The sequence below is a fragment of the Lissotriton helveticus genome, chromosome 5_1 (assembly GCF_964261635.1).
Source record: "Lissotriton helveticus chromosome 5_1, aLisHel1.1, whole genome shotgun sequence".
In the NCBI taxonomy this organism is placed as follows: domain Eukaryota; kingdom Metazoa; phylum Chordata; class Amphibia; order Caudata; family Salamandridae; genus Lissotriton; species Lissotriton helveticus.
The window spans coordinates 257,841,267-257,863,989 of NC_136065.1; the positions used below are offsets into that span (position 1 = coordinate 257,841,267).

The following is a 22,723-nucleotide window of genomic DNA, read 5'->3' on the forward strand; positions in this document are numbered from 1 at the left end:
TTAACTGAGGTTCTGCATTCTCCCTCCACTGTGATAGAGCCATTGCTGTCTTTTAATGATGCTATCACCGAACCAGTGCTGGAAGTCTGGCTTATGGCCTTTTCAGCTCCAGCGTTTTTTAAAGTCTGTTGCTAGGAGGTACCGGATGGCTCCAGGAGATTCTGATTTCCTAACATCTCATCCTTCTCCGGAGAGCCTTGTCGTGCAGGCAGCTTGTTCTAAAAAATCATCTGGGGCTTTCCTTCGAGTCCCTGGGGACAGAGACTCTAAGAGGTTAGAACAATCTGCCCAAAAAGTTTTTTCATCAGCAAGTGTGACCTAAAACTCTACAAATGCAACCTGTCTTTTGGGCCGTTACATACATGCTATTATGGACTCTGCAAAACAGCTTGCTCCTAAAAAGTCTGAAGAGGACAGACAGAATTTTAACGAAGTCTTGGCGGACACTCAAGCAGCTGCAGGTCAGATGATACAGATTGGTCTAGACACTGCGGACTCTGTAGCTAGAATTATGGGTTCTTCGGTTGCCACTATTGAGAAGTGCTTGGCTCAGATCATCAGAGTTCTCTCCGGATGTACAGGTGACTCTTCTTGATCTCCCTTTTGATGGTTCCAGGCTGTTTGGCGGGAAGGCAGATTCAGGCTTGCAGAGGTTCAAAGACAGCAAAGCCACAGCTAAGTCCTTAGGCCTACAGGCGCAGCATAGAGGTTCCAGTTACGGAAGATACAGAGGTTTTGGAAGGTCGACCTTTTGGACCTACTGGCAGCCTCAGCAGCAGCAAAATACTCTGTATGAATCATACAGAGGCAAGAACAGAGGACATCCACGAGGTCATCACCCTCCTCCTCCTCCTCCTCTATTTCCCACCCTCTTGCCACAGCAAAGCAGCCCTAGATCCACCATTCTGGATCATGTGGGCCCTGTGGGGAGTCGGCTTACCCATTTTCTATAAGTTTGGGAATCAGGCACTACGGACCTTTGGGTTCTAAATCTTGTGGAAAATGGGTATGCTCTTCCCTTTCGGGAATTCCCTCCAAATTACCCTCCTTGCCAAGGGGCATGTTCAGAGGACCACCTTCTTCTCCTACAGGAGGAAGTCCTTATATTACTAAAGAAAGGTGCGATAGAGGTGGTTCCAGAGTGGGAAAGGGGTCAGGGATGCTACGCCTGGTATTTCCTGATTACCAAAAAGGATGGCAGGTTACATCCAATCCTGGATCTCAGGATCTTGAATCTTTTTCTAATGCAGGAAAAGTTCAAGATGCTCAACAGGTGGACTGGCTGGTGTCTATCGACTTGCAGGACGCGTATTTTCATATCCCAATGCTGAAGTCGCACAGGAAGTATCTCCGTTTTATGGTAGGGTCGCAACATTATCAATTTGCGGTTCTCCCGTTTTGACTTACTACTGCACCTTGAGGCTTCACCAAGGTGATGGTAGTGGTGGTAGCCCTTCTTAGGAGATCGGGGATTCCAGTTTTCCCCTATCTGGACGACTGGCTGCTCAAGGCGGAGTCTCCAGAGAAGGTGCTTCATCATCTGCAGGTGACAATCCAGCTGTTGTACAAATCTCACCTGGTGCCCTCCCAGCGCAACCTGTTCATAGGGGCGGACTGAACACTACTGTGTGTCGAGCTTTCCCACCTCCTCAAAGGATTCTCGGCATGCAGGAAATGATTCCTTTGTTTTACAATGGAGCAGTCGTTCCAGGCCTGAAGGTCCTTCGCCTGTTCGTCTGTTTGCTTCCTTCATTCTGTTGGTCAATCATGCACGCTGGCACATGAGGGCTCTTCAATGGTTCCTCCGTAGGCAGTGGTATCAGCACAACGGGGATCTCAGGGAGTCGATCAAGATCTCCAGAGACACTGCAGTGGATCCGTCTTGGTGGAGCCTGGAAGGCAATCTGTCTCAGGGAAAGCCCTTCGATCTTCCTCCATCGGTGGCCACATTGATAACGGATGCATCCACTCTAGGGTGGGGTGCTCATCTGGGGGATCCGAAGATCAAGGGTCTTTGGTCTACAGAGGAAAGTTTGCTTCATATCAACCTTCTAGAATTGGGGTGATTCGCTTGGCGCTTAAGGTCTTCCTCCCCTCCCTTCGCGGTCAGTCAGTTCAGGTCCTGACGGACAACACTACCGCGATGTGGTATGTCAACAAGCAGGGAGGAGTAGGGTTGCATCATCTATGCAGAGAGGCTCTGCGACTCTGGACCGGATTTGTCTGATGGCAAATCATCTGGCTGGAGTTCTGAACGTACGTGCAGACAGTCTCAGTCGGCAGTTCTCTGCCGACCACGAGTTCAGGCTCCATCCGGAGGTAGTTCGTTATGTCTTTTAGACGTGGGGAACTCCTCTGGTGGACCTGTTTGCCACTCACGAGAATGCTCACTGCCCGTCATTCTGCTATCTCCAGTATCCGATGCAGGGAGGTTTGGGGGACGAGTTTCAGTTGAGTTGGGGCTCACAACTCCTTTATGTGTTTCCTCCCATACCCTTGATTCCTCGAGTTCTGAGGAAGATTTGCCAAGACTGGGCACAAGTCATATTGATCGCCGCGGATTGGCCAAGGAGGGTGCGGTACACAGATCTACTTCACCTCTCATCACACCCTCCACTCCGTCTTCCTCTCAAGGCAGACCTCCTCTCGCAGTCGCAGGGGCAGATTCTACACCCCCATCTACAGAGCTTGTACCTTCATGCCTGGAGATTGAACGGGGCAACCTGAACTCTTTCTCTCTTCCGCCTGACTTGTTGGACGTTATTTTATCAGCCAGGCGACACTCCACCAAGTCTATCTATTCCTACAGGTGATCCAAATTTATCAATTGGTATGGAGAGAAGTTCATTTATCCTTTGAGGGCTCGTTTATCCAACATCCTTCAGTTTGCTCTCTCTCTAGCCCATCAGGGCTTTGCTGTGGCTACTGTGCAGGGCTATTTATCAACTTTTTCGGCGTTCCTTTTCTTGCCGGATCATCTGTCCTTATTTAAATCACCCATTGTGTTAAGGTTCGTTAAGGGCCTTACTAATAAATTTCTGCCCAGTCCCTTTATTGTGCCTCAATGGGACTTAAATCTTGTCTTAACCTACTTGATGGGTTCTCCTTTTGAGCCCTTACACAAGTGTCCCTTGAGACTATTGTCTTTTAAAACCGTATTTCTTGTTGCCATTACCTCAGCAAGGAGGGTAAGTGAGCTTCAAGCTCTGAGTTCAAAAACCCCGTTCTTGACCATTCATACTGATAGGATGGTACTCAGGACGAGGGCTGCTTTTCTGCCTAAGGTGGTAACTTCCTTCCATCTGGGGAAGTCCATTACCCTTCCTACCTTTTATCCTCCCCCTCACCCTTCCAAGGAGGAGGAGCGGCTTCACCGCCTGGACCCTAAGAGTGCGGTGAGTTTTTATCTCAATAGGACTAAAGACTATCGCGTGAATGACCAGCTCTTCGTGGGCTTCATTGGCCGCAGGAAAAGCAGAGCGGTACACAAGCGCACTCTTATTGTGCATCAAGATCTGTTACTCTTTGGCTAGTAAGGAATCTCCAGAGGGTATTAGAGCTCACTCTACCAGAGCAAAGTCTTCTACATCTGCCTTATCTAGAGGTGTTTCTGTGGAGGACATTTGTAGAGCGGCAACTTGGGCCTCCCTCCACACTTTCGCAAAGCATTACTGCTTAGATTCCGAAGTGAGGAGGGATGGACATTTTGCGTGTTCCGTCCTACAGGACCTTTTGGTATAGAAGGGTGGACACCCTCCTCCGGGAGTGGGGTATGCTGTGGGACTCTATTTTCAAGGTGAGGAATCCACTGGCAGATGTATCCATCAGAAGAACAAGTTACTTACCTTTGGTAACGCTTTTTCCGGTGGATGCCTGTGGATTTCTCAGTGACCCACCCGCCTCCCCATTGTCCACTCTTGTATACCTGCAATAGTGACAATGTTATATATCTATCTGTTACTTTCAAAGGAAGTGTATTATTCTTTTTGCTTTCCTGCATTGATTTCACACTGTATGTGTTAGTTTGAATACTGTGTACTGTGTATACTATATATATTTCTAGTCGGTCGCCCGTATGCCTCGAAGGCACGAAATAAAAAGGGCGGAGCCACGAGCGGAGCCATGCTATTGTGGCGGAATCCTCGTCGGCGTGGAGAGCTACAAAATAATTCTGAATGCTGCTGGCGCAGGGGATATTCACAAGGTGAGGAATCCACAGGCAGATACTGTATCCACCAGAAAAAGCGTTACCGAAGGTAAATAACATGTTCACGTTGATGGCCCGGCTCGAATTCCATCCATGTCAAGTGAGTAAGAGGGGGTCGTTAAAGGTGCTGCTTTAGACCGGGATAAATCGCCAGCTCCTACTAATCTCAGAAGAGATTCCCAATCTTTACCGTGGCTTGGCAGTTTTAGGACGAGTGAAGGAGTTTCATGCAGCATGAGAAATCTAACAAAAGAAGAAAAGAAAACATGCCCGTAATTTATGACACTCCGCCTCCCCCTCAGTTAACACTGAATTTCCAATGTGGGCCTTATCTTAGGCTCCAAGTAGACCCTTGTGTGGCCCCTCTATCCACCCGTGCTGGAATAGCAATCGGTCATGTCCCAGAGCGAGCGGCGTGGGCTGGGCGAATCATGCTACCGGCAGCCCTCCTGCCGTGCACAGATCCTCACGTCAGCATCTTCATCCCCCGGGACTCCGTACAGTATGTCAGTTCCCAGGTATTCTCCAGTCGCAGTGTAATCCTGAGTACCCACACGCCCTTGGTCTCCCGCACTCGGATTTAAGGGCCTTGTGGATTTTGTATTCGGGAAAGACTCCTCCCCTTCCTGTTTTGTTATACTAATCAGGATAGGATTTCCTGTTGTCCATTTAAATGAAGCGTGAACTTGTTTGTTTCTGTGATATCCTTGAAGGCCTGAAAAAAGTGAAAGGATGTTGCGATTTGGTGTTTCAGTGGCAGCTCCAGTCAGAGACCAGGTCATGACCATTGTTCAGCCCTTCACCCACTCCATTGTGGCACATCCCCACTTGGGAGGGAGGGGGGCAAGCCAAACCAAGACCCATTTTGTGTGTGAAAAAGGCTGCTTTATTGAAATAGGTGCATATTACAAAATAACCATCTGGCAACTGCCTTACAAAACTAAAGCCTTGCTATACATCAAATAGCTGACCCCTGATCACCCCCTTCCCTATGATCCCCTCAACCGTTCCCCCACCCTGGCATTAACATAACAACAACATTACACAGTATTGCAGTTAAAACTTTTTCCCCCTAATAACACCCTGTTTCCTACCTGCCTTCCTGCAACGGTAACTAACAAACTTCTATCCTGAAATTTAGACTACCTGCCTACCCTTTTCCTGCCTTTGCTCACAAACTTCCAATACTTACACAAAAACCCAGTATCTCAATTTTTCTAAAAAGGTTTTTATTCATTTTCAAAGGAAAAGTCAAACATTACACCATATGCGCAGTCCCATGGGCAATACAGAGACACAGGAGGAGGGCAATATACATTACAATTACAGCCATTAACAACCTGAGGCCCTCCCAGAGCCGGCCGCCGGTAAAGGTTCCTATCCACAACAGGCCCACTTCTGGTCCTTTTCTCCTTCTCCTTTTAGTTAAATCAGCATATAGGTCTTCGGAGTATCTCCATGTAGGCCTCTTTCGTTTTCTAGATCTTATCCTGTAAGTCTCTTCATCAATCCCTAGATGGTCCCATATGAATTTCTTTATTTCCTCGTATGGGGTCTCTCCCTTGGTGTTCATTATTTGGTATGCTGCCTGGGCTTCTATAGTCAGAAGAGGGAGGGAAAAAAGAGCACTTTTCTCTAGACCAAGCATAAGCCCTAGCAGCTCTTTTGAAGTATAACAATAAAGCATCAGGGTCTTCGCCCACAATATGCTTTTGTAACTATAATATTGAAGTAGAACCCCTGCTCATTGCCAAACCAGAAGTCAATTGAAACTGATCTTTATTCAAATGGTCCAACTGTGACTAGACAGCATCGAGAATTCTTCTCGGTCCGCTTTGGTCGAGGACATTTGCCTCCCTAATACCCATTCTAACTTCCTCTGTCCTTGTACTAATTGCTGTACCACGGTATCAATTATGTAACAATGGAAGGCTGCTCACATTATCAACCATGGGTTGCTTGGCCTGCAATTGACAACGCAAGATAGTTGGGGTTTGGAAGTAGGTTTTTATTTGGACAGTTATTTTTAACTTGATGAAATTCTCAACTCTTCTGTTTTCTCTTTTCCTTCTAGAATGGCCGGAAGTCTGGTCCACCGACCCCCTCGAAACAAGGAAACAAGCCACAGGTAAGTCTCTTACACTTTTTCCCAGAGTAAGGTTAATACAGGTACCCATATCTTTCTCCGGGTGTACCCTCTCTTGTGGGGTTAGTGAGGTGTGAGGGGTTTGATTTCTCTATAGTTATGGAAGCCAAATAAAAGGTAGTGCCCAAATGAGAGTAAGAAAAGAGAAACACATTTGGAACAGAAGCAATCCTCTTCTTTTAACATGCACCTGATCTTTCTTACAAGCTGCTTGGTCCTTTTAGTCTTTGATGGCCCAGCTCAATTTCCAACCAGGTTGAGTGAGTAAGAGGGGTGGTTAAAGGTGGTGCTCCAGACTGGGATAAATCACCAGCTCCATTTAGTCTCAGAAGAGATTCCCGATCTTAACCGTGGCTTGGCAGTTTTGGGACAAGTGAAGGAGTTTCATGCAGCATGCAAAACCTAATAAAAGATTAAACAAAACCCCCCGTAATTTATGATAATCCACCTCCCTCCTCCGTTAATACTGAAGTTCTCATGTTGGCATTATCTTAGGCTCCAATTAGACCATTGTGTGGTCCCTTCAACCACCCGTGCTGGAATAACTAGTCACATTCCTGGGCGAGCCACGCTCCTCCTGGTGCGTGGCTGGGTGCAGCATCCTGCCAGTGTCCCTCTTGCCATTGAGAGATCCTCCCATCAGCGTCTTCATTCCCCTGGGGCTCCGTACAGCTTGCCAAGTCTCAGGTGTAGTCCTCAGCATCCACACCCCCTTGGTCTCTAGGTATTCGATTTAAAGGGCCTTGGGTGAGCAGCATCGGGGAATGATCTATCCACTTCTTGTCTTGTTGTAGCAGTCAGGATAGGATTTCCTGTTGTCCCTTCAAATGATGCCTGACTTTGTCCTTCCTTTATTTCTGTGATGTCCTCAAAGGCCTGAAAAAGTAAAAGGGTTTTGTGATTTGGTTTTTCAGGGGAAGCGCCGGGCACGGGTCAAGACACGTCATCCGGTAAGTCCTCATTGTTCAGCCCTTCTCCCCCTCCATTCTGACACTACTGTAGATTATTTTTGCATCCACTGTACTGCTGTACAGTGGAGTGCTATAGACTGGAGTGTTGTACAGACTAGGAGCATGTATTGAAATATCGTATAGTGATGTAGCATTCAGTTGTGTGGCACACAGTAGCCTCAGGTACAGTAAAGTGGGGTAAAGTGGAATAGCGTACACTGGAGTGGAGTACAGTGGAGTACCACAAGGTGGAGTGGCGTACAGTTTAGTACTGCACAGTGGGCTTACGTAAAGTTGAGTGTGGTACAGTGTAGTGTTCTCAATTAAGATTCCATAAAGTGCAGAGTCATATATTGGAGTGCCGTACAGTGCAATGGTGCAGGGCTGAATAGCCAAACTCTACAGTGGTGTGCAGTGCAATAAGGTACAGTGCTATGCGTATACTGGAGTAGCTTAAAGTGTAGTGTCATTCCCTGGAGTAGCATAGAGTTGAGGAATATTCAGTGTAATAATGTTCAGTTTAATGTCGTGAAATCTTTAAACGTATATTGGAGTGGCATATACTGGAGTAACATACAGTAGAATGTTGTAGAATTGAATAGGGTTAATTATCGAAGCATAGAGTCTAGTAATATACAGTGATGTGTTGTTTTGTTTAGTGTGCAGAATGTAGTCTTGTTAAGTGTAACAGCATACATAGCATACAGTGGATATTAGGACAGAACAGTGGTGTATACTGCATTTCAGTGCTATAGAGTGGATTAGCGTACACTACAGTACAGTACTATGAGATGAGGTATAGTCGAATAACATATAATGGAACAGAGTAAGCTACACTTGCGTACAATGAATAGCGAGTAGTACCGTATAGGGGTTCAATGAATAGTGAGCAGTACAGTGCAGTACAAAAATGTAATAGGATACAGTGGTGAACAGTATAATAGTGTAGAGTCTAGTGTTGTAGACTGAAGTGGCTTACAGAGTAGTTCAGTGGAGTAGAGTGGACTAATGTACAGTAGATTTGTGTACAATATAGTGGTGTATACTGAAGAGTCGTAAAGTGGATTAGCATACTTTAAATAGCGTACAGTGGAATGCCGTAAAGTGAACTTTTTATACAGTCGAGTGGCGTAAAGTGGAGTGTGTGTGGAGTGTGTAAATTAAAGGAAATATGGAGTTAAAGTGTGTGAAAGAATATGGAGGGCCCGATTCACAGAACTAATCTAAACCAAAATCCTAAACTTACTACAATTTTGGTATTCACAGAAGGCACTTACTCATTTTAGTATTCACAGAAGGCACATACTCATTTCAGTATTTACAGAAGTTGGGAGTCCTAACTTTAGGACTCCTATCGATTCTGAATTAAGCTCGAATGGTCGGGCTCTAAGATGCCCGGCATCAGGGGCCCCAGACGCGTTGCCAGAATGCCTGTGAACAGCTTGAGGTCCACATTGAGAAGGGACACTGGGCGGTACGAACCACAGCAAGATTTATCCTTCCCTGGCTTTGGGAAAACCACTATGGATGCTGAAAGCATCTCGGGAGGCAGTGAGCCCACCCCTGAAGAGGATTTGAAAAGTCTTGTCAGAAGCAGGGCCAAGAAATGACAAAAGGTATTGTAGAAATCCACCGAGAAGCCATCCGGATCCGGCAACTTCAGAGATTTAAGGTGGGAGATCGCCCCAATAACCTCCTACACTCAAATCGGGCATCCAGCAGTCCCCCCCCTTGCTCAACCACATCGTATTAGCTCCCTGTAAGTATGCAGTCATCAGTGAGCTCAAGTGGGCCTCCCTGGCATAAAGATCCACATAGAAATCCCGACATGCAGTCGCTATTTCCTCATCTGTCTGGACCACGCCTCCCATCTCGGTCTGGATAGATTGAATCCTTTCCCGCTGACTTCGGGCCCTGAGTTTGTTTGCTAGAAGGCGGCCCGTTTTGTCACCCCCCACATAGTAGGAATGTTTAAGGCGCAGGGCCGTGAATTCCGCTCTGTCTATGTCCAGCCCTCTAATTGTGCCCTAGCCACCTTCAACTGTTTCCAGACTCTCTGTGCCCCAGTCCTGCTGTGTACCCGCTCCAGCTCTGTCACCTGTGCCACCAAAACTTCCCTCTTCGCCTTACGCTCTTTGTTACCTGCGGGTGAGATAGCGATGAGCTCCCCCTTCACTACCGCCTTTCGAGCCCCCACAAAGATGGTAAAGACGTGGCCGCTGTATCATTGATCTCTAAAAAATCCTTAATGCATTTGTGTATCTGTGCCGTCACTGTTTCCTTGTGAAGCATGTGTTCTCGGAGGCGCCACCCTTTGCCCGGCTTCCACGTTGCTGGTAGCTGAAGGGTAACTATCACCGCGTCATGATCGGAGAGTGCAGTCGGCGTTATATCCACGCCCCCCACCAGGGAATTGAGTTCCGTAGTGCCTATCAGATGATCAAGTCTAGCATATGTACCCCGAGCATGGGAATAAAAGAAAAATCGGGAGGTGTGTGGGTTTGCCACCCGCCACATGTCCACCAATCCCCAGGGGCTAAGCCATTCCCTGCCTCCTCAGATAGGGCCCCGGTCTGCAAAAACCTGTAGCCGGACCAATATGCCGTGGTGCCTATGACTTTGTTAAGGTCCCCCCCACTAGTGTCCACCGTTCCTGTTTGCTGCGGACTTCCGGGAAAGACCCTGTGAGAAAGTGCTCCTGCCCTCAGTAAGGTGCATATAGTGACTCCACCGCCAGTGTGTGTCCCCTGAGATGTATCATGTAGGCTAGCAACCGTCCCTTATTTCTGAAATCTTGTCACCCACCGTTCCCGGGAATCGGCCAGCCACTAAGATAGCCACACCCGCTTTCTTGTCAGGCATGGAGAAGAAGATTTCATTCGGTGCCAGTCCGGTGAAAGCAGGTGGGTCTCTTGAAAGAGGCAGATATCAGCCACCAAATTCTCCAGATTAGACAGTATGGATATCCTCTTGATGGGGTTATTAAGACCCTTTACATTCCAAGTAACAATTCTCACTGTATGCCCTGCCATGGTAGTGGTGTAGAAAGTGTTGCCTACACCCCGAAGGCTCCATTGCCCCCTCTCTGCCCCTACCCTCGCTTGGTCTCCGTCCCTCGGTCCCCTCCCCTGCTCGCTGTCACAAAACTATCTCACCAGACACACCAGTTCCAACCCCCCAACCCTAACCCCAACAGAACACCCCCCAACTCCGAAAAATGTCCAGGGATTGTCACGCAAGCGTGTGCCAGCTTGTTGCAAACAGGCAGAAGGAGAATCTCGTGGCCCAAAGTTCCCAGTCCCCCCGCACTCGATGGCCCCCCCATGGCCCGCTAGTGTCCAAAAGCTATAAGACAACCCTCCACTGCTTAGGAGCCATCTTGGGAGGCTGTGTTCTTAAGTAATCTGTCAAGCGCCGCGTGTCTCTCTCTCGTGTGGTGGAGGTGTCTGGTCCCCTACAATGATCGGACAGGCGCCGTCGGCGGACCACTTGCCCATCGTCCCCTGAGGGCTAACGGTCTGGCCAGGGTGAGGTGGAAGCATCAGCTCTCCAATGATCGAGGCCCAGCAGCTCGCAGGCAGCCTGCAGCAACCTGAATTGCTGTAGTTTGCCATTCCACTTGAATATCAGCCTAAAGGGGTGGCCCCATGAGTATGCCACCCCTTTGTCATGCAGGTGCGCGGTTACCACTATGAACCCCCTCCGCTTCTGCAGTGTGGTCGAAGCCAAGTCCTGGTAGAGGGCCACCGTGTGACCCTGATATGAGAGTGGGTGTTTCGCTCTGCCTTCCCTCAGTATGCGTTCCTTGAGGGGGAAATCCGGCAAAAAGGCCAGTATGTCCAGCGGGGAGCGGACACCCTTCGTCTGAGCCCCACTCTGTGAGCCCGGTCAATTCAGATGACGGACCCCCAGGACGTGCCGGAACAGACCCTGCAAGAATTGAGCCATATCTGTCCCTTCAGCGTCAGATGGAACTCGCCTCACCCGTATGTTATTTAGTCTGGATCGATTTTCCAAATCCTCCACGTGGGCCTTTGGGTCGATTTGTTGGTCTCTCAGTCTGAGTACCTCTTGCTGGAGTTGTTCGATCTCCTCCTCCTTAGCCTGGCTCTGATTCTCCAGGGTGGCCATTCTTTCTCCTACTGCATCAACATCCCCTCTAATTTCCTTCACATCCCTGGCGAGGTCCCTCTTCAGCTCCTGGAAGTCGTCTCACAAGGTGTTAAACAATGTCTCAAGAAAGGCCCGAGGGATCGGAGCCTCCGCTAGAACCACACAGTGGGCCACCGGTCCAGGCAAAGGCTAATTGCTCTCCCCTCCTCCTTCGTGAGAGGTCTTAATTAGCATGTCTTTCAGGAGCGTTCCTGCTTCCTTCGCAGTGATGACATGACAGCCCTGAAGGAGCCCGCCCTATCGCCCCTTTGTGCAGTCTCTGTGCCTGCACGCCCACTGGGTTCCGACGCCACCAGTAGCCCACCTTTGTTAGGCCCTCAATTTCGTCCCCGGCACCTCCCACCAATGCCAGCCTGTGTCGCCCCTCCTGAATCTGCAGCAGCAGCTCTCCTAAGTTCCTGGCCTCTGTGATCAACTCTCTCCTGTCTCTCCGTGGCTACCCTAGCTCTGCAACCACCGTGGCTTCCCTAGCTCTCCAACCACTGTGCCACTCGCAGGCGCTCCCCAGGCCTCTCACCCTTCAGCTCTCAGTGGTGTTCAGGCCTCAGTGCAGAGCGATCCCCCTTTGAGGCACTCAAGGTGTATGCTAGGGCTTTTCCCACCTCCTGTGGGGCCCATCCCCCTCCAGCTCTTCCACACCTTTCACAATCGGCAGACCCTGAGGGCGCAGTGTGCAGGCCCCAGCAATGGCGAATGTCTAAACAGGGGTATAACCGGGCTCCAGTCCCTCCAGGCTCCAAGGCTGCAGTAGGCCCCATCACTGCTCCAGGCCCCACGTGTAGGCATAAACTCCTCCAGTCTCCCTTTTGAGGCCTGCAGATGGGGGAGCCTCGCACAAACCAGCCGAGCAGTTCTTGCTCTGTCACAGGCCTCTCACCGCCAGCACACAGAGTCCCTAAAGCTCTTCACTGATAAAGAGAGCATCCCCTTCAGGGAGCTGTGACAGCCCCTGGGCTGTTTATGCGGCTTCTGGTGGTGTGCAAGCTCTAGGCCGTATCCAGGCCTCCTCCGTCTGCAGCTCTGGCCCGGCCCCCACCACACTACTGCCCAGACTCCTCCTGTGCTCCTGCTCCAATCACGAGTGCCAGCCGACCCCACTGGCCGAAGCTCTGCTGGTCGGAGGCCCCGCTGTGCTCCCGCCTCAGGGCCGCCCTGCGCTCACTGGAGACCCAGCTGCATGTGGCTCACCGAGCTCCGCCACCTCCCCGGGATCCGGCCGCTCGCCTCCGTTGCTTCCGTGGCGCATTGTGCACCAACTCACTAGCGGCACCTCTCACCTTCACCACCAGGTTTTGCTGATACACGCATTTCAAAGCTCAAAAGGCTTATGCCTTGAGTATTGATTCTGGAACATAGTGAGAACCGTTCAAGGATACTTCCTTCACATGATCTATTCATTCCTCAGTTCTCCGGTTTAGGTGGCCCTTATCAATTCTTTTTGACTCCCGATCCTTCAGTACAGTCTACCCATCATACACACAATGTCGCCTGAGGAAAAATGGGGAGAATATGATCAATTTGTGGTACTATTACACACTCCTTATGAAACTCTAAATGAGGTTGAGGCTTTACTCTTCGAGTACCGAACACCAATTACTCCTTTTTTCCATAATGAGTACCTGTGAATACGCTAGGCTCAGATATCACTATGGAATAATACTCATAATATTTATTTTCTTTATTTAATTGTAGTATTTCTAAAGCATGGACCAAGATAGATCATACCATAACTCAAAACATTATGAAAGAGAGCAGTTGCCAAAGTAGAGAGAACATAAGATGAATTAATCAGGAACACAGAGTTTAGTTTAGAATGGGGAGTGTCATGCAGAAATAGCGTTTCTATAAGATTTCCTGACATGTAAAAGTGCGGCCTTTTAATGTAAAAATTGCAAGGCATGCATGGATTCTACTGGGTCATCCTAAAGAGGCCATCCAGGGAATGTTGTCACAATAGATCTCAAATCCCTGGCTGATATCATCAGACAAACATGCTAGATTAGAATATCAATTGTTGCCAATTGATAGTTATATATGCAGATCGGGGCACAAAAACCCAGAGTTTTTTTACCTTATAGTATATACATGACCGATATAACTGCGTAAAGATTGCTGTTCGACACCCAAAGTGACATTAATAATGACGTTTAAAAAACAAAACTGTGAAATTAGCACCAGCTCTTTGCTGCCGATAAAGGATTGGAATTACCACATTGAAGTGCTGTAATATTGTGCCAGACATGGAGTGCAATCCCTTTACTGCACCTTCAACATGGGCTTTATATGGACCTAACCTTATCTAAATGAGAGTGTGACTGCAGTTGTGTGAGTGATAGAGGCTCTGACTGCACCTTTACATTAATGATCATAGATTGCCTCTCATGGAGAACTCTTTCTGACTTTTTCATTTACCATTAGCGCTCGCCTCCCAGTGCGGTGGATGGTGAAGAGGCCATGAAAGGCACAGTAAGTAGTTTGGCCTATAATAGTTCTGTTGCTTTAATGATTAAATCCACAACTATTTCACAGTGCAAAGCATGGGTTTTCCATACAGCAGAATGCAATCATATTATTGTTTATTTTGTTATATATCTCCATGTGAGAGTCCATTCTATGCCATTTGTGATCATTTTTTTTCTACTGCAATTCTCAAAGACTCTCACTCTTTTAGCTCTATATTTCCAACCCCTCCTCCCCTTCACTCTTCTCTTCATCTCCAGCCTGTATAAAATAGTATTGAAACATACAAGGACCTGTTTTCCCGTTACATTCTTCATCGTCTGGACCTTCGGCTTTGCTAATGCATACACTTCAATGCACATAGAGGTTTATGTCTTGTGTTTTTAGTTTGGTACACAGCAAGAACCAATTCCAGGTTATTCCCTTCACCATGTGCAGTCAGTCTTCACCCATTCTTAGACTCCTGTTCCTTCAGTTCAATCCAACCATCAGGCATACCATGTGTCCAAGGTCATTTCTCATCTTTTCTTGTATGTGGTCTTTTAACACATTATCATGTCGTCCCAGCCGGTGTTCTATGATTTCTGGATATGCTTTTCTGTTCCATAAACACAGTTTGAGGGTATTTTGCCACAGTTAAACTTGAGCTTAGCATGTTCACGAATAATCATTATACGTAATAAGTTAATATCATTGTCAGGACCCATACTGTAACCTCAAGACCCATTTAGAGATTGATGAAAAATAAGTAACAATACCAAAAATTGGTGATAGGATTCCCACACACGGCTTACAAATTAATTTGCAAAAAGAATATGGAATTAGCACAAGCTTTTTGTTGGTAATAAAATAATTAGTTCTTAGTGTTGTAATGCTGTAAAATTGTGCCACAAATGCAATATTACATATTTACATTGCACTCAACATAGGTTTTAGCTGGTCTGGCCTTATGTAAATGAAGGTAACTGTACAGTTGCTTAGGGTATAGGTTATAGAGACTATAATTGCATCTGTTGAAAATCTACATTAATTCTCATAGTCTGTCATTCATTGAGAAGACTTTTCTACGTTTTCTTTTGCCATTAGAGTGTGCCTCCCCGTGCAGTGGATAGTGAAAATGCCACGAGGGACAAAGTAAGTAGTTTTGCTCTGAAATGATATGATAAAAGCCATTTCTCAGGCCATTGAAGCTTGGACGTCCTAAAAGCAGAAAACATTTATAAAGTTGATCATGTCGCTACATATCTGTACTTGAGAAGCCTCGAAGACTCACAATGCTTCTGCTCTTTATTCCAAATTTCTTCCTCTTCACTCATCTTTTTTATCATGCTTTACTACTTTATCCCCAATCTGTATTTCCACGTCCTAGATTTTCCCGGGAACCCATGGTCTACAGACCGTTGGTTCTTGCTTAAAAGTGTAGAGGGGAGAAATATCTTATCTAATTAGATTTCACAATTCAAATAACCCATGACTCCTAAGAATCACTGACTCCAGGTTCTAAATTTAGAACAATTGGACATACAAACACCTCAGAATGAGGGTGTAAAAAGACATTAGAACTAATACAAAACCAAACCTACGGGCAACGTTCAATCTATGCAACATACAGAGAATGACCAGTTCTAAAATCAGAACGCAGATCATCACTGCGTCGACATCAAGAGTATTCTTCATTTGAGGTTCATAAGTAAAAGCATTAGTCTGTCCCTACACTACCACTAACATGACATCCCTACATAGCATTTGCCCAAGCAAATTAAGGAAAAAGGTGTCAGCGCGTGAAGACTTCCTAAGAAGTGCACCCACGTTGAATGGGCCATGTAGCATAAAGCTACGGAGCTCATTCTAAGATGCTCCTTCTCTCTCCATCAGATCTCCTCTTCTAACCCAAAAACCCCAGGGCACTGTCCCCAATTCCAACATCACAATCCTAGGACTCGCCCATCTTTGCATCACAAGATCATCCCATCCAGCTGGACACCTCCTCGTAGGTAACTTTCCAGTCAGTTTCAATACTCTTGGCCTCTGGCTTGATGACCTTGATTCTCAGACCTTCTCCAGTGATTCAGATTCAGAAAATGCTTTATTCGATTTTAGCAAAGTATAAAATCATAAAATCATCGCAATAAATACACATTACATCAAGCACTCAAACATCCTACTTTAAAACAGAATTTAAAAGATATTAAATGAATAACTTTTCGATATAAAGCAGATCCTTATAAACATTACTTTTCAGATGAGGTCGTTAATCAGTCAGTTACCATCATTAATTTACGTTTTTTAAAAATACTTTTTAAAAAACAAGTCATAACCATAATGCATTTCTCTCTACCTAATTGCAGGAGGCTTAGATACGCTGGTCTGCATTGGCGCCAATGACCTTGTTTTAAATACGGTCTAATCCATCTTTTACGTTCCCTATCATAATGTTTGCAAAATAAAATCAGGTGGAAAGTAGATTGATTTGACAGGTCATCACAAGTACAGGGTTCAAAGTCCCTGGACCAGTCATTCCTTGATGGAAAAGTTACCATGCGAAAGAATATCTCAAATCTGAACCGCGTTAAAAGAAAACGGTCAAAACCCACACTGCAAATAGATAGATATGGTTGGATCGTCTGGCATAGCAGGGTCATTTGATGCTTTAAGACGGTACGTTTCGGGAGTTCACATGCACTTCTTAACATTCCAAAGTGAGGAGTACATAATAGTTTCAAGTCTTTCCTGGATATCCCAATGATATTTTCCGGGTCACTGTATAATTCTGGTCTTTGCAGATCCGTAAAGGTATTTTTAACATAAATTAGCCACGGGATGCAATTTACATTGTCGAGGGCCATTGCATCCTTTATGATGTCCCGATTTAACTCCAAAGATTCACCGGTCCATACCTTATGCCAGAGTAAAATTGGTTGAATTTTTATAAGGTCAGAAATATACTCCAGACCTAATTCCTCGTGGCAATTAAACGTCGCTGTACCCTGTGGCAATGCCAATAGATATCTTAGAAAAAAATTCTCAGCTACCTGAATAGTCGGAGCATTCTGAATTCCCCAGATTCCAGCCCCATATAGGGCAATACTCCTGCATTTTGCCTTGTATATTTTTAGAAGAATTTCCAGGGGTCTTTTGCACAACTGCTTCGATAAGTTCATAAGTGCCACTATAGAGCGCTTAAATAACAAGGTCCTACTTTTTATGGCAGCTCCCCACTGCCCCGTACCATCAAGCAGAACCCCTAGATAAGAAAACGTTTTTGTACATTCGATTGTAAGGCCATCCACCCTTAATCCCTTTGCTTTGGCCCGCCCTTCCCACATACCATCATAAACGATTTTTGGGTTTCTTCCTGTCACCTACACCCAATATTGCTGTCCATAAGCTGGATCAGACAACTGAGGCAAAATCACTTGAAGAGATTAGTGTATTACGTCCTAGATTTTCCCGGGAACCCATGGTCTACAGACCGTTGGTTCTTGCTTAAAAGTGTAGAGGGGAGAAATATCTTATCTAATTAGATTTCACAATTCGAATAACCCATGACTCCTAAGAATCACTGACTCCAGGTTCTAAATTTAGATAGTTTAATACAATGCCAAGAACAATTGGACATACAAACACCTCAGAATGAGGGTGTAAAAAGACATAAGAACTAATACAAAACCAAACTTACGGGCAACGCTCAATCTATGCAACATGCAGAGAATGACCAGTTCTAAAATCAGAACGCAGATGATCACTGCGTCGACATCAAGAGTATTCTTCATTTGAGGTTCTTAAGTAAAAGCATTAGTCTGTCCCTACACTACCACTAACATGACATCCCTACGTAGCATTTCCCCAAGCAAATTAAGGAAAAAGGTGTCAGCGCGTGAAGACTTCCTAAGAAGTGCACCCGCGTTGAATGGGCCATGTAGCATAAAGCTACGGAGCTCATTCTAAGATGCTCCTTCTCTCTCCATCAGATCTCCTCTTCCTTTCCAAAATCCCCAGGGCACTGTCCCCAATTCCAACATCACAATCCTAGGACACACCCATCTTTGCATCACAAGATCATCCCATCCAGCTGGACACCTCCTCGTAGGTAACTTTCCAGTCAGTTTCAATACTCTTGGCCTCTGGCTTGATGACCTTTATTTTCAGGCCTTCTCCAGTGAGAAAGAACACCGTCCCACATTATCAGCACTCCTTGTCCAATTGTATCCTCTCCTAACTAACAAAGAGAATTTTTTCCACCTACAACAGAAACGTGAGAAAGATACAATTCTGCATACTCATGAACATTACAAATGCTTCAGTTGTGAGAGCCAGGGAGAAATACACATGAGGCCTACACAAAATCGGCTACCATAAGAATCGTCATAGATCTTCCTTAAACACACAAATACAAGAACATTGTTCCTGTGCACCTTTAAATCAGTGCATTACATGTTAAAAATGTATTTCTCATTAATCACTTGTAAAACGAACATTAAGACTTTACAATGTTAATTCCTCAACGTTACACAAAATCCTTCTATCACATTACTTAACAAGTTATTACATTTCGCACTCTAATGATCAAATGTTAACACAACACAAGAATATATGCAGGTACAGACTTTATGTATGAAAGAGCAGGACCTGGTTTCATGGTTAAATTCTCCACCCTCTGGACCATCTTGGGTTTGCTGATATTCAGAGCCTATGTAGGCTGAACTCTTGTGCACTGACTTGGGTAAACAGCATAAACTGTTTCAGGCTATTCCCTTCACACTGTTCATCCCTCCGTTCTTTGATTTAGGCAGCCCTTCTTCATTTTTTATGACTCCAGCTCCTTCAGTCCAGCCCACTCCTCATACATCAAGTACCATCTGTCCAAGGTCCCTTGTCCTGTAATTTGCACCAGCTCTTTTGGTTCTAAAAGGATTAGGTTCCTATTAACCGCTTCCGCGCTACCGCGAATTCCCGCCGTGCGCTGAAATTTGAAAAATGGCTTGATTGTGACAAAGCCAGCTCGTCATGCGCGCAGCGCAGGTAACGCCCATGACGAGCTGGCTTTGTCTTCCGCGCTGAAGGGGTTAAGCAATGCTGCATTATAGTGTCACACATGCAGTATGGTTTTATATGGATCTGACCTTGCCTAAATGACATCACCACTACACTTGATTGGGTCACAGAGACTTACATTGCACCTGAGAAAACTGTCATCAATTATTGTGGTTTGCCTTTCATCAAGGTCTCTTTCTCACTTTCTCTTTTACCTTTAGACTATTCCTCCAATAGCAATGAATAGTGAGGAAGCCACAAGGGACACAGTAAGTAGTTTTGTTCTCTAATATATGTGCTGCTTTTATGCTAAGAGCCAAAAACATTTAATAGTTCACTGAAGCTTGGGTGCATAAGCTTGTACTTCGTATAAGCAGAATATAGTTATAAAATTGTTCCTGTTGGTATGTATTTCCACTCAGGAAGCAGTTCATTGTCATTTCTGCTTATTTTCCTCCTAGAATCCTCGAATCCTCTTACTGCTTTAGCTCTTTATTCCAAATCTCTTTCTCTTCACGGATCTATTTTATTATTGCTTCAGCACTTCATCCCCAATCTGTATTTCCAAATTTTTCTGAACTTTTCTGGACAGCTTTTGTTTTCAACGACTATTCATATACTGTGACAATTTTTAGAATGCTTGTACACCTGTCCGTTTACTATAACATACTTCCATTTCTTAAAATTAATTTTTGATTTACACTTATGATCCCGTCACCAATGGTAAAAATCAATGATTTGAGAAAAGAAATGCAAAATGGCGACCACACTTAATTTTGATTTGTTATAAATGTCTATTCTTTTTGTTTTTATTCTTTCTGCCACCTACACCCAATGTTGCTGACCAGAAGCTGGATCAGACAATTGAGGAAAAATCCCTTGATGATGTAAGTATATTCAGTCCATTGAAATACATTTGTGAAAAACTGATGAATATGCTGTTTGTCACTGCGTTGCATTGCTCATGGTTATCATGCTAACAGAGAACTGGAGATACTCTTTGTCAATTATATATGAAAAAGCAGGACCTGGTTCTAAGGTTAAACTCTCCACCATCTGTACTATCTTTGCTTTGGTGGTGCACACATTTTAGAGCATATTCAGTCTAAAGTCTTGTGCATTGACTTGGGCACAATGACACCCACCAATATATACTCGACTATTTCAATCTAAACAAACAGACATTTGAGATCGCCAGAAAATTGCACAGAAATACAGAAGAAAGCAAGGGCTCTTTCAACAGTCAGAACATTTGATATGAAATGGAAACAATTTCTGCTTTGGGGACGTGAGCAACAGTTAGATCCAACACTCATGGAAGATCAAAAATTCTTGCCTTACTTGTTACATTCAGCTAAGTCTAGCTTAATGCATTTAACATGAAAAAACGATTTTTTATTTGCAATAACATCTGCAAGGAGAGTAGGCAAAAGCAGGCTTTAAGTTGCAGAGAACCATTTTTAGAGTTTAGAAAAGAGAATGTGATACTTATGACAATCCCAAAGTTTATACCAAAGGTACCAACTGTTTTTCATTTAAGAAGGAAGATAACATTACCAACATTTTTAGAAAATACTGCAACAGCAGCAGAAGAGGTGTTGCATTCTTTGGATATTAAACGGTGTCTAAAGTTTTATTTGGCAGCTACCAAAGGCATAAGACAGACGGATCGACTGTTTGTTGGACATTGTTTGGGACACAAAGAAAAGGCAGTATCCAACAGACAATAGGAAGGTGGGTTGGGACATGTATTGCTACAGCACAAACATTGATGAACAGGCCACTGCCAAGGAGAGTCAGGGCGCATTCAACTAGAGCAATGGCAACGTCAACGGCTTACTTTGCAGGAATCTCATTGGAGAATATTTGTGAAGCAGCAACATGGAAGACAACACATGCTTTTGTAAAGCATTATTGTGTGGACTTGCAAGTAAGCATCAATGTAAGAGGCAGTTTTGAGAAATGTGTTTGCGTATGTTAAACCTCATTTAAGTTATCTTTCAGAGATTCACATGCAGCCCTCCCACCTCCCTTTGGATGATACTTTTAAGTGTGCGGAGAAATGAGTAGAAATTAGCGGTTTCGAAAATCCTACAGTTGGAAGCTTCCGTGGGCAATCAGCTGGAGGTAGAGCATTTTGATTGGCTGGAGATTAGATTGTAAATAGATGAGGATGAGTTGCAAAAGATGGCTGTTGGTTTATGATGGTATGTTATATGTTAAGTACGTACTGCTGTTGGAAAATACCCGGGGTTCCCAGTCTGACAACGGGAATTATTCAAGCATGTGAGTCTATGAAAGATAACAATGCTGGAGGACCTGAGTTACAGGTAAGTGACTTTTTTCCTTCTTTGCACTAGTGCATCAAATGGATCCAGAGCTCCCTGCTGTGCAGAAAGCCTTTCACTCACTTTCAATTACGTGAATTTTTTTAACACTTTCCTAGATGGGATTCAGAAAAGACCTCTTAGTGTGGATTCAGCTACTCTACCCCAATACCAATAGCAATTGTGTGGACCAATATACAGCCTAGAATAAGTTGGGCTACACTGATACACTCTTACTCGAGAGGTGGAATAGCTGCCCACAATTATAGTATTAATACCCAGTGTCCCAAACCAAATATTTCTTTCACTGGATTCACCCACATTTCATCTCCCCTCACATATGAGTACGCAAGAAATGGCAGGTGCCACTCCAGTGATCCTTCTAGGACTATAAATCCACCGACCAATTACTCTGATACCATCGAATGACATTCCCATGCATGATACTCTTTAACACATCATGCAGGTGTGAAAAGAATTCTTCTCCCCTTGGGCCCCAATTCATAATAACCATATTCTGCCGTTGTCCTATGAACTAAAAGCACAACAACAATTAGCGTCTTTAGGTATTAAAACCCTGAAGATCTGTTGATTGATATTAAATACCTGACGCTCAAAATGTTTAAACAGTGTGAGAACCACCGCAATGGATGGCGTATTAAAAGAACGCCACAAACCTACTAAACACGCCAAAGCATCCACCCACCTTCTCAGCCTTGACCTTGTCATTTTCCTCGCATCTCTTCGGGTTTAAAAAATAATAATCTTCATTGATTTTCATAACAGAATAACAATGCAGTTCAACTGCTGTCCCATACTTCCAAACCCCACTCCCCCTAAACAGTTAAAGAGATGTAAGTCACAGCATAAGTTATTAGGTACCAATCCATACAACTTTACCACATTTGCAGTATATCAAACATCTGGTTGATCCGCACTTTGTCCTGGCTCAGGACACCCCATTTTTTGTTGTAATCTGACCTCTGCTAAGTCCCATCCACCTTTCCTACCTGTTAAACTATGTTATAGACCAGTCTGTGAAGTACCCCACATGCAGCTCGTACCTACCTCGCGAATAGCCCTAGCCATTGTTTTGGCGTGGGCAATTGTTTGGTCACCCATCTCAAGGCCACACACTTTTTTGCCATGATGAGGACACGTTTGAATACGTTCTCTGCATATTTAGTATGCTTAGTATGTGTCATTAGCCCCAATAAGCACATTTGAACCATTGGTTGCAGCTGTTTGTAAGTTAATATTCCTAGTGTCTGAATTATCTCACCCCAAAAGGCATTCGTGCCTGGGCATGTCCACCACATGTGAAGAAAGGTTCTCTCTGGTATTTTACATTTGGAACATCATTCTGGTTTCGGCGGGTTTATTTTATGTAACCACTGTGGTGTGATTTAATCCCTGTGCCTACATT

General features: G+C 45.1%; 1 protein-coding gene across 1 annotated transcript in view; it reads left to right on the forward strand.

Moving 5' to 3' along the window:
- LOC144752438 (uncharacterized) overlaps positions 1-22,723 on the forward strand; it is a 408,565-nt gene that overhangs the window by 25,701 nt on the left and 360,141 nt on the right. The window contains exons 4-9 of the mRNA XM_078640369.1: positions 6,282-6,335; positions 7,268-7,303; positions 13,895-13,942; positions 15,023-15,070; positions 19,192-19,239; positions 19,822-19,857. Of these exons, the coding sequence (XP_078496495.1) occupies positions 6,282-6,335; positions 7,268-7,303; positions 13,895-13,942; positions 15,023-15,070; positions 19,192-19,239; positions 19,822-19,857 (270 nt within the window). The remainder of the gene's footprint in view (positions 1-6,281; positions 6,336-7,267; positions 7,304-13,894; positions 13,943-15,022; positions 15,071-19,191; positions 19,240-19,821; positions 19,858-22,723) is intronic.